The 12322-nt window shown below is 42.6% G+C and overlaps 1 protein-coding gene across 6 annotated transcripts in view; it reads right to left on the reverse strand.

Moving 5' to 3' along the window:
• The window catches only part of IQSEC2 (IQ motif and Sec7 domain ArfGEF 2), an 85508-nt gene that overhangs the window by 19183 nt on the left and 54003 nt on the right, over positions 1-12322 (reverse strand). For all 6 annotated transcript variants that reach the window (XM_036919061.2, XM_036919060.2, XM_036919064.2 and 3 more), the window contains 2 exons: positions 12012-12273; positions 11036-11437 (listed from right to left, as the gene is read on the reverse strand). In XM_036919061.2, the coding sequence (XP_036774956.2) occupies positions 11036-11437; positions 12012-12273 (664 nt within the window). The remainder of the gene's footprint in view (positions 1-11035; positions 11438-12011; positions 12274-12322) is intronic.

Genomic DNA, 12322 nt, shown 5'->3' on the forward strand with positions numbered 1-12322 from the left:
CCCTTATCCCTCCCTTCCCTCCCATCCTCCCCGTGCCCTTTCCCTTTGTTAACTATTGGTCCATTCTTGGGTTCTGTGATTCTGCTGCTGTTTTGTTCCTTCAGTTTTTCCTTTGTTCTTATACTCCACAGATGAGTGAAATCATTTGGAATTTCTCTTTCCCGCTTGGCTTATTTCACTGAGCATAATACCCTCTAGCTCCATCCATGGTGTTGCAAATGGTAGGATTTCTTTTCTTCTTATGGCTGAATAATATTCCATTGTGCATATGTACCACATCTTCTTCATCCATTCATCTACTGAAGGACATTTAGGTTGCTTCCATATCTTGGCTATTGTAAATAGTGCAGCGATAAACATAGGGGGGCATCTGTCTTTTTCAAACTGGACTGCTGCATTCTTAGGGTAAATTCCTAGGAGTGGAATTCCTGGGTCAAATGGTAAGTCTATTTTGAGCATTTTGAGGAACCTCCATACTGCTTTCCACAATGGTTGAACTAATTTACATTCCCACCAGCAGTGTAGCAGGGTTCCCCTTTCTCTGCAACCTCGCCAACATTTGTTGTTGTTTGTCTTTTGGATGGTGGCCATCCTTACTGGTGTGAGGTGATATCTCATTGTGGTTTTTATTTGCATTTCTCTGATAACTAGCAATGTGGAGCATCTTTTCATATGTCTGTTGGCCATCTGAATTTCTTCTTTGGAGAACTGTCTGTTCAGCTCCTCTGCCCATTTTTTAATTGGATTATTTGCTTTTTGCTTATTGAGGAGCGTGAGCTCTTTATATATTTTGGATGTCAAGCCTTTATCGGATCTGTCATTTCTGAAAATATTCTCCCATACTGTAGGGTACCCTTTTGTTCTGTTGATGGTGTCCTTTGCTGTACAGAAACTTTTCAGGTTGATATAGTCCCACTTGTTCATTTTTGCTTTTGTTTTCCTTGCCTGGGGAGATATATTCATGAAGAAGTCACTAACGTTCACATCCAAGAGATTTTTGCCTATGTTTTTTCTAAGAGTTTTATGGTTTCATGGCTTACATTCAGGACTTTGATCCATTTTGAATTTACTTTTGTGTATGGGGTTATACAGTGATCCAATTTCCTTCTCTTACATGTAGCTGTCCAGTTCTGCCAGCATCATCTGTTAAAGAGACTGTCATTTCCCCATTGTATGTCCATGGCTCCTTTATCAAATATTAATTGACCATATATGTTTGGGTTAATGTCTGGAGTCTCTAATCTGTTCCACTGGTCTGTGGGTCTGTTCTTGTGTCAGTACCAAATTGTCTTGATTACTATGGCTTTGTAGTAGAGCTTGAAGTTGGGGAGTGAGATCCCCGCCACTTTATTCTTCTTTCTCAGGATTGCTTTGGCTATTCGGGGTCCTTGACGGTTCCATATGAATTTTTTTTTCAAAGGGCATCTCTCATATTTATTGATCAAATGTTGTTAACAATAATAAAATTCTGTATAGGGGACTCAATGCACAGTCATTAATCAACCCCAAGCCTATGTCTCAACAGTCTCCAATCTTCTGAAGCATAACAAACAAGTTCTTACATGGTGAACAAGGTCTTACATAGTGAATAAGTTCTTACATGGTGAACAGTGCAAGGGCAGTCATATCACTTTCAGTTTTGATCACGCATCATGAACTATAAACAATCAAGTCAGATATGATTATTCGTTTGATTTTTATACTTGATTTATATGTGAGTCCCACATTTCTCCCTTATTATTATTATTATATTTTTTAAAATAAAATGCTGAAGTGGTAGGTAGATGCAAGATAAAGGTAGAAAACATAGTTTAGTGCTGTAAGAGGGCAAATGTAGATGATCAGGTGTGTGCCTATAGACTAAGTATTAATCCGAGCTAGGCAAGGGCAACAAAACATCCACGGATGCAGATTTCTCTCAAAACAGGGGGGTGAGGTTCTAAGCCTCACCTCTGTTGATACCCAATTTCTCACCTGATGGCCCCCCTGCGACTGTGCCTGTCTTGGGTTGTTCCTCCCTCGAGGAATCTTACCCGTCTCTGGATAACCAGTCATCTTCCGGGGCCATACAAGGAAATGTAAAGTTGGTAAGTGAGAGAGAAGCCATATTGTTTGAAAAGGTTAGCTTTTTACTTCTTTGCAGATTCATGCCCTGTGGCTTCTATGCCCAGCATTTGTCTTGAGGTATCTTTACCACTTGGAAGAATTATGATACTCGGTAATTTGGATATGAGGCACGAATTCTACTTAAGGGTTGTAATTAGGAAGGAAGAAGAAAAGCTATAGAAGTAGCAGATGGAAGAAAACATGGGAAGATTCATTATTTCTTTGACATATCTTCTTGTAGTGTAACATAGGCATGTATAGGTTTTAAACTACTAATTAAATTGTGTGCACACATTAACATAATAGGAATACAGCTACATAACCAAAGCAGACCTACAATTACCAGCCATATCCAGTGAAACAAAGAAAACCAGTTAGGCACCCTAGGCATTTGTGAAATCTTATCAATGATATGATGGATATTGTCTAACTGAATTTTAATAGTTTGAGAAAAATCAGACAAATTAAAACAACACATTCCTTGGAACTGTTCACATCCCATATGTTCTTTTAACAGTAGATAGTCTGTAGTTGAAAGATTTTGGAGCACTGCAACTTGCACTCCTCCTAATTCTTGGTTGAGTTCCGACAGTATAGATGCAGTTAAATTTGTTGTTTTACTGTATGCACAGGCCAGCTTAGATATCTCCTTCTTCATTCCAATGGCAAGTCCAGGAACCAGTGGGATGAATGCAGCTACAACTGCAACAGCACCAGGATCTTTGTTGAAGTTTTTTGATGATCATCTTCTGGAATGACTCTTCCAGAGGATGTTGATGTTGGAAGTTCTTCTTCATATCGTATCTTAATTCGTTTTCTGGGTAGCCAAATTAGGCTTTGATCCTCTGTATAAACACAAACAAACCCTTTGCCCACACTTTGATATGCCCTTTATACCATTGTGAAGAAATTATTGGAGATCACCACACAGGAAATGCTTTTTTCTTTTTTTAAGAGAAAGGAATATTATCAGAAAAATGTACTTCCATAGTTGATCATCTGACACCTTTTAAATGATTAAAATTAAGGATATTTAAAGCATGCATTAATTGGTGATTTGCAGTTAGTTTTATCCTATCAGGGACTAATCCCCCTTTTCTTACTTTCTTTTTTGTTATCATTAATCTACAATTACATGAAGAATATTATGTTTACTAGGCTCTCCCCTATATCAGGTCCCCCCCACAAGCCCCTTTACACTCACTGTCCATCAGCATAGCAAAATGTTATAGAGTCACTACTTGTCTTCTCTGTGTTGTACAGCCCTCCCCTTTCTTCCACCCCCCCATTATGCATGCTAATCGTAATACCCCCTTTCTTCTTCCCCCCCTTATCCCTCCCTACCCACCCATCCTCCCCAGTCCCTTTCCCTTTGGTACCTGTTAGTTCATTCTTGGGTTCTGTGATTCTGCTGCTGTTTTGTTCCTTCAGTTTTTCCTTTGTTCTTATACTCCACAGATGAGTGAAATCATTTGGAATTTCTCTTTCCTGCTTGGCTTATTTCACTGAGCATAATACCCTCTAGCTCCATCCATGGTGTTGCAAATGGTAGGATTTCTTTTCTTCTTATGGCTGAATAATATTCCATTGTGCATATGTACCACATCTTCTTCATCCATTCATCTACTGAAGGACATTTAGGTTGCTTCCATATCTTGGCTATTGTAAATAGTGCAGCGATAAACATAGGGGGGCATATGTCTTTTTCAAACTGGAGTGCTGCATTCTTAGGGTAAATTCCTAGGAGTGGAATTCTTGGGTCAAATGGTAAGTCTATTTTGAGCATTTTGAGGAACCTCCATACTGCTTTCCACAATGGTTGAACTAATTTACATTCCCACCAGCAGTGTAGCAGGGTTCCCCTTTCTCCACAACCTCGCCAACATTTGTTGTTGTTTGTCTTTTGGATGGTAGCCATCCTTACTGGTGTGAGGTGATAACTCATTGTGGTTTTAATTTGCATTTCTCTTATAATTAGCGATGTGGAGCATCTTTTCATGTGTCTGTTGGCCATCTGTATTTCTTTTTTGGAGAACTGTCTGTTCAGTTCCTCTGCCCATTTTTTAATTGGATTATTTGTTTTTTGTTTGTTGAGGTGAGTGAGCTCTTTATATATTTTGGATGTCAAGCCTTTATCGGATCTGTCATTTATGAAAATATTCTCCCATACAGTAGGGTACCTTTTTGTTCCATTGATGGTGTCTTTTGCTGTACAGAAGCTTTTCAGCTTAATATAGTCCCACTTGTTCATTTTTGCTATTGTTTTCCTTGCCCGGGGAGATATGTTCATGAAGAAGTCACTAATGTTCACATCCAAGAGATTTTTGCCTATGTTTTTTCTAAGAGTTTTATGGTTTCATGACTTACATTCAGGTCCTTGATCCATTTTGAATTTACTTCTGTGTATGTGGTTAGGCAATGGTCCAGTTTCATTCTCCTACATGTAGCTGTCCAGTTTTGCCAGGACCAACTGTTGAAGAGACTGTCATTTCCCCATTGTATGTCCATGGCTCCTTTATCAAATATTAATTGACCATATATGTTTGGGTTAATGTCTGGAGTCTCTAATCTGTTCCACTGGTCTGTGGGTCTGTTCTTGTGCCAGTACCAAATTGTCTTGATTACTATGGCTTTGTAGTAGAGCTTGAAGTTGGGGAGTGAGATCCCCCCTACTCTATTCTTCTTTCTCAGGATTGCTTTGGCTATTTGGGGTCTTTGGTGTTTCCATATGAATTTTTGAACTATTTGTCCCAGTTCGTTGAAGAATGTTGCTGGTAATTTGATAGGGATTGAATCAAATCTGTATATTGCTTTGGGCAGGATAGCCATTTTGACGATATTAATTCTTCCTAGCCACGAGCATGGGATGAGTTTCCATTTGTTAGTGTCCCCTTTAATTTCTCTTAAGAGTGACTTGTAGTTTTCAGGGTATAGGTCTTTCACTTCTTTGGTTTGGTTTATTCCTAGGTATTTTTTCTTTTTGATGCAATTGTGAATGGAGTTGTTTTCCTGATTTCTCTTCCTATTGGTTCATTGTTAGTGTATAGGAAAGCCACAGATTTCTGTGTGTTAATTTTGTATCCTGCAACTTTGCTGAATTCCGATATTAGTTCTAGTAGTTTTGGAGTGGAGTCTTTAGGGTTTTTTATGTACAATATCATGTCATCTGCAAATAGTGACAGTTTAACTTCTTCTTTACCAATCTGGATTCCTTGTATTTCTTTGTTTTGTCTGATTGCCGTGGCTAGGACCTCCAGTATTATGTTAAATAACAGTGGGGAGAGTGGGCATCCCTGTCTTGTTCCCGATCTCAGAGGAAAAGCTTTCAGCTTCTCGCTGTTCAGTATGATGTTGGCTGTGGGTTTATCATATATGGCCTTTATTATGTTGAGGTACTTGCCCTCCATGCCCATTTTGTTGAGAGTTTTTATCATGAATGGATGTTTAATTTTGTCGAATGCTTTCTCAGCATCTATGGAGATGATCATGTGGTTTTTGTCCTTTTTGTTGATGTGGTGGATGATGTTGATGGATTTTCGAATGTTGTACCATCCTTGCCCCCCTGGGATGAATCCCACTTGGTCATGGTGTATGATCCTCTTGATGTATTTTTTAATTCGGTTTGCTAATATTTTGTTGAGTATTTTTGCATCTACGTTCATCAGGGATATTGGTCCATAGTTTTCTTTTTTGGTGGGGTCTTTGCCTGGTTTTGGTATTAGGGTGATGTTGGCTTCATAGAATGAGTTTGGGAGTATTCCCTCCTCTTCTATTTTTTGGAAAACTTTAAGGAGAATGGGTGTTATGTCTTCTCTGTATGTCTGATAAAATTCCAAGGTAAATCCATCTGGCCTGGGGGTTTTGTTCTTGGGTAGGTTTTTGATTACTGGTACAATTTTGTTGCTGGTAATTGGTCTGTTTAGATTTTCTGTTTCTTTCTGGGTCAGTCTTGGAAGGTTGTATTTTTCTAGGAAGTTGTCCATTTCTCCTAGGTTTACCAGGTTGTTATTGTATAGGTTTTCATAGTATTCTCTAATAATTATTTGTATTTCTGTGGGGTCCGTCATGATTTTTCTTTCTCATTTCTGATTCTGTTCATGTGTGCTGATTCCCTTTTTCTCTTAATAAGTCTGCCTAGAGGCTTTTTTATTTTGTTTATTTTATCAAAGAACCAGCTCTTGGTTTCATTGATTTTTTCTATTGTTTTATTCTTCTCAATTTTATTTATTTATTCTCTGATATTAATTATGTCCCTCCTTCTGCTGACTTTAGGCCTCATTTGTTCTTCTTTTTCCAATTCGATAATTGTGATGTTAGACTATTCATGTGGGATTTTTCTTCGTTGTATAAATACGCCTGGATTGCTATATACTTTCCTCTTAAAACTGCTTTCGCTGCGTCCCACAGAAGTTGGGGCTTTGTGTTGTTGTTGTCATTTGTTTCCATATATTGCTTGATCTCTATTTTGATTTGGTCGTTGATCCATTGATTATATAAGGGCATGTTGTTAAGCCTTCATGTGTTTGTGAGCCTTTTTGCTTTCTTTGTACAATAATTTCTAGTTTTGTACCTTTGTGGTCTGAGAAGTTGTTTGGTAGAATTTCAATCTTTTTTTTTTTACTGAGGCTCTTCTTTTGGCCTTGTATGTTGTCTATTTTGGAGAATGTTCCATGTGCACTTGAGGAGAATGTGTATTCTGTTGCCTTTGGATGTAGAGTTCTATAGATATCTATTAGGTGCATCTGTTCTAGTGTGTTGTTCAGTGCCTCTGTGTCCTTGCTTATTTTATGTCTGGTGGATCTATCCTTTCGAGTGAGTGGTGTGTTGAATTCTTCTAAAATGAATGCATTGCATTCTATTTCCCCCTTTAGTTCTGTTAGTATTTCTTTTACTTATGCTGGTGCTCCTGTGTTGGGTGCAAATATGTTTATAATGGTTATATCCTCTTGTTGGACTGAGTGCTTTATCATTATGTAATGTCCTTCTTTATCTCTTGTTACTTTCTTTGTTTTGAAGTCTATTTTGTCTGATACTAGTACTGAAACACCTGCTTTTTTCTCCCTGCTGTTTGCATGGAATATCTTTTCCCATCCCTTGACTTTTAGTTTGTGCATGTCTTTGGGTTTGAGGTGAGTCTCTTGTAAGCAGCATTTGGATGGATCTTGCTTTTTTATCCATTCTATTACTCTGTGTCTTTTAACTGGTGCATTCAGTCCATTTACATTTAGGGTGATTACTGAAAGATATGTAGTTATTGCCATTGCAGGCTTTCGATTTGTGGTTACCAAAGGTTCAAGTTTAGCTTGTTTCCTACCTTACTGCCTGACCTCACTCGCTTATTCAGGTGTTATAAACACAGTCTGATGATTATTTCTTTCCCTTCGTTTTCATCCTCCTTCATTCTTCATATGTTGTGTGTTTTGTTCTTTGCTCTTTTTAGGAGTGCTCCCATCTAGAGCAGTCCCTCTAAGATACCCTGTGGAGGTGGTTTGTGGGAGGCAAATTCTCTCAACTTTTGCTTGTCTGGGAATTGTTTAATCCCTCCTTCATATTTAAATGATAATCGTGCTGGATACAGTATCCTTGGTTCAAGGCCCTTCTGTTTCATTGCATTAAATATATCATGCCATTCTCTTCTGGCCTGTAAGGTTTCTGTTGAGAAGTCTGATGATAGCCTGATGAGTTTTCCTTTGTAGGTGACCTTTTTTCTCTCTCTGGCTGCCTTTAATATTCTGTCCTTGTCCTTGATCTTTGCCATGTTAATTATTATGTGTCTTGGTGTTGTCCGCTTCGGATCCCATCTCTCGGGAGTTCTGTGTGCCTCCGTAGTCTGAGCAACTATTTCCTCCCCCAGTTTGGGGAAGTTCTCAGCAATTATTTATTCAAAGACACTTTCTATCCCTTTTTCTCTCTCTTGTTCCTCTGGTACCCCTATAATATGGATATTGTTCCTTTTGGATTGGTCACACAGTTCTCTTAATATTGTTTCATTCCTGCTGATCCTTTTATCTCTCTCTGCATCAGCTTTCTATGTTTTCCTGTTCTCTGGTTTCTATTCCATCAATGGCCTCTTGCATCTTATCGATTCTGCTTATAAATCCTTCCAGAGTTTGTTTCACTTCTGTAATCTCCCTCCAGACATCTGTAATCTCCCTCCGGACTTCATCACTTAGCTCTTGCATATTTATCTGCAGCTCTGCCTGCATGTCTATGATTTTTATTTTGAATTCTTTTTCAGCGAGACTGGTTAGGTCTGCCTCTGCAGATCCTCTCTCAGGTGTTGTTTGAAGTATCTTGGAGTGGAGCAAATTTTTTTGCCTTTTCATGGTGATAGCAGTGGCTGTAGGCAAGTTGTGGGTGTGTCAGCTGGGAGAAGAAAGTCCTTTCCTGCTTGCTGCATGCCTTGCCCTTCTCCCCTGCCTGTGACGGTTACCTGCACTCCTGTAGCAGCCACCGGGTTAGTCCCCTAAGCTGCTGTGGGCGGGGTGTCCGTCAGAGCAGTGTGGAGCCCTGTGGGGAGTGGCAGGCACACCAGGAGCACCCCTCCATGCTAGCGGCAACCCTGCCGGGCAGCTCTGTACCAACAGCGGCCTTTGGGTCTGGCCTGGGCAGCTGTGCCTTGGGCTGGGATTCTGGTTGGCTGCTTGGAGCACGCCTGCTCCCTCTGGCTCCGTTGCAGGTGTGCACGGGCCTCTACTGGGCTCCTCTGGCTCCCCTGCTGCCGGTGCGCGCGAGCCATGCCCGGGCTCTTTGGTCGCACCGCTGTGGGTTCGCATAAGCCTCTCCTGGTCTCCTCTAGTGCCGTTGGCACACAGATCTGCTCTCGGTCCCTTCTGGCGCCGCCGTCCCCGGAACGCACCGCCACTCTCCTGCTACTGGGCCAGTGTGTCAGGGTCCGCGCCAGTTGGAGGAACGACTGACAGGCTGCTTAGTGCTGTGAGGGGCTTCAGAGGTGCACTGCCTCCCCGGGGTTTAGGGTGCCTAAGTTTCCCCGAGATTCCCAGCTGCTGGCTATGTGTGCCGCGACAACTTTGTCCAGCTATGGGGTCCCTGTCTCTTTAAGACTTGCAGAAATCACTCGCTTTTCTTTTGTCTCAGGGGCGCCGGTTGCAGGGACCTGCCCACAGGTTTTGCTTTTCTGTTTCTCTAATATCCAGCACCCTGTGCACCTTGTGTCTGCGTTCCTGGTGCGGATTTCTAGAGCTGGTTGTTTAGCAGTCCTGGGCTTTCACTCCCTCCCCGTTCCGACTCCTTTCTTCCCACCGGGTCTTGGGGTGGGGGAGCGTTTGGGTCCCGCCTGGCCGCAGCTTGTATCTTACCTCCTTCATGTGATGCTGAGTTCTCGCAGATGTAGATGTATCCTGGCTATTGTACTGCATCCACTGGTGTCTCTTTTAGGAATAGTTGTATTTATTGTATTTTCATAAATATATGTTTCGGGGAGAAGATTTCCTCTGAACTACTCACACCACCATCTTCCCATCAAAGTTCAGTTTTAAGCTACTAAATTTTGGGGTCATTTGTTATGCTGCAATGTAACTAACACATGGAACTAATATGCTTCCCCATCAGACTTGGATAGCGTGGACAGCTGTGCCCAAGCCTGGTTCCTCAGTCTCCCCACCATTCCCCATTCTCCTCTAGAGGAATGGGTCTGGGCCTGGTTTCTCTCTTTTTAGTTCAGCTGAACACATTTCATGGCACAGAAGAGATGTTCAGTAAGTGTTTGTTGTATGAATGGATGAGTGATTTATATCTTCCCTCTAATACTTCTTTCCTTCCCATACACATACTCCTTCACTAGCTCTGGGGAAGAATACCAGATCACAAATGTTAAAGCAGAGTGATTTCTTCTCTTTTCAAGTATCATTCATTCATTTGTTCATTCAGCAATTGCTGCCAAATACCTCCTTGGTTTCAGGAAGGAAATTACATGTACTTAGCAGCTACCACCTACTAAATGCTTTCTTCAAAACAGTTCTAAAAAGAAGGCTTTATCTCCATGCTATTGATCATGTTTCAGTGTGGCTGAACAGTTTGCCCAAGGTCACATAGCTGGGAAATAGTGGAACTGGGATTTGTACCTGAGCAGCTATGCTGACCCACCTCAGGCCTAGAATGATGTCCACCACCATCACTGCCTGTTACATTCCCACCCTTCCATGCTTTCACTGATGCACTACCTATGCCAGCAACACCATCTCAACTATCTCTAGCTTGCTAAATTTTAGCTGTATGGTAAGGCCCAGCTCCAGTGCTGTTTTCTCAAAGAAGCTTTCTCTGGTCCTCCCAGAAGAACATTTATTTTCCCTCCTCTATGTTCCCAAGGTACTATAAGAGATCGTTTCTTATGGCTCTGAGCACAGTCATGTGCACATGTGTCTGCCATTTCCTACTGGCCTGGGAAGGTCCTTCAGAACAAGGACCCTGGCTGGTTCATTTGTCTCTCCCATGGTGAGAGTCCATGGTCATGTGGTATAAGGGAAGGGGGGCATGGGCTTTGAAACAAGACTGAGCTAAGTTCCAATCCATTTTGGAAAAGTCACATTACCTTTCAGGGCCCTAGAGCCTCAATCTCCCCTCTGTAAAATCTTATAGGTCATTATGAGGCACATGGCACAGAGTAGGAACTCATCATCTATTAGGAAGGTCTTAATGTGATAATGGATCAAGTTCCAAAGAGTGAGAACTTCGATTTTCTTATGTGTTCTGTATGCCCAGATTCTACCTTGCTTGTTTGAACTATGTGATTTTTCGTCTTTCCAATTCTTTCTCATCATTCTCATAGTCCCTACTCAGATGGTAGCTACTCTTTTTTATGGAACGCTTCTCAGGCAACTTCTTTCAGTTTGAGGTATAGGTAAAAGTCATAGGAGTAGCCAGAGCATGGGAAGGGAAGGGAAGGAAAGGCTTTGTCAGAGATGCTGACCTGTTTGGAGAAGGAGTCCTCGAGCTCTGTGATGTCATTAGAAAACTCTCCGGATGTGGTGACAGAGCTTCCCCCACCATCGATGCCTCCTCCACAGGAGCCTCCATAGGGGAGCCCCCGTTCAAGCCGGTGGCTCCGGGCACCAGCCATGGCACCCTCGTCCAGCGAGGCAGGCTTGCCCTCGAAGTACGCGGGGTTCTGGGCCTTCTCATACTCCTCAAAGGAGAACTGCATCCTCATGTTGGAGAGGATGATACGGCGGGACATGCGGCTCTCTGAAGCGGAGCTGCGGAGACGCTCAAAATTCTTATTCATGCGGTACTGGCGGAAGGCCGTCTGGATGGTCCTGGCAGCCCTGCGGCTCAGGAAGGAGCCCCCATACTTTCTCTCCAGCATTTCCACCTGGCAGGGGAAAGTCAAGGGGAACAAGGTCAAAAACTCCCTGTAGCCTCATCTCCCTGGACCTCAGCCACGCTGCTGCCTGGGGCCCCAGTTTAGTGCTTGCTGCTGCCTGGCTGCACCACGCTGCTATACGTTGTGTCCTCACTTTAATCTCAGACAGCACTTGTCACCCCAGACTGGACTGGGGTTTTCTTTTTTTCTTTACAAGAAATAGATGTTCATTATTCAAAGTAAGGTAGAAAAAACAGAGGAGCCAAAAAGGCAAGAAAGGAAGAAATGAATTGAGAGCTAGAAGGAGAAAGAGAGACATAAAGGAAGAGAGGGAGAGAAGGAAGGAAGGAAGGAAGGGAGGGAGGGAGGATGGAATTTTGGTTCACCTAAATTCCCAACACCCAGGAATAACCTCAGTTAACATTTTGGTATATGTCCTTCCAGTTTTCTTTTTCTATACAGAGTATTTTGTGCCCTGTCTACCTTTTTTCAGCTAAATGATACCACCCCCAAGGGTCACATCCCAATCCCTCCCTTGGTTCTCTCACACCCCCATTCCTAGCCAGAGCCATCTCATCTGCACCTTCTTGTCCTGCAGGTCTGTGGAAAGTTCATAGCTGTCCGACAGGGCCTTGGAACGCTTTATCTCCTCCTCCTCCTGCTTCCTCAGGGCGACGCTGGCTGGCTGGAGGCGAGCCCGCTGAGCCCAAGGAAGGCCGACCCCAGCCGGGGGGCCCCCCATGTGGCTGCCGGTGGAGGGCAGCTGGCTCAGCCGGTAGGGGGGTTGGCTCCCAGGACTATCAACCGCTGTGCTCAGGTCACTGCCTGGGGCATCACCCTCCACACTGTGGGGATGAGATAAGATGAGCCAGGATGTAGGAGCAGAAGACAGGC

Source organism: Manis pentadactyla, chromosome X (genome assembly GCF_030020395.1).
Source record: "Manis pentadactyla isolate mManPen7 chromosome X, mManPen7.hap1, whole genome shotgun sequence".
NCBI lineage: Eukaryota > Metazoa > Chordata > Mammalia > Pholidota > Manidae > Manis > Manis pentadactyla.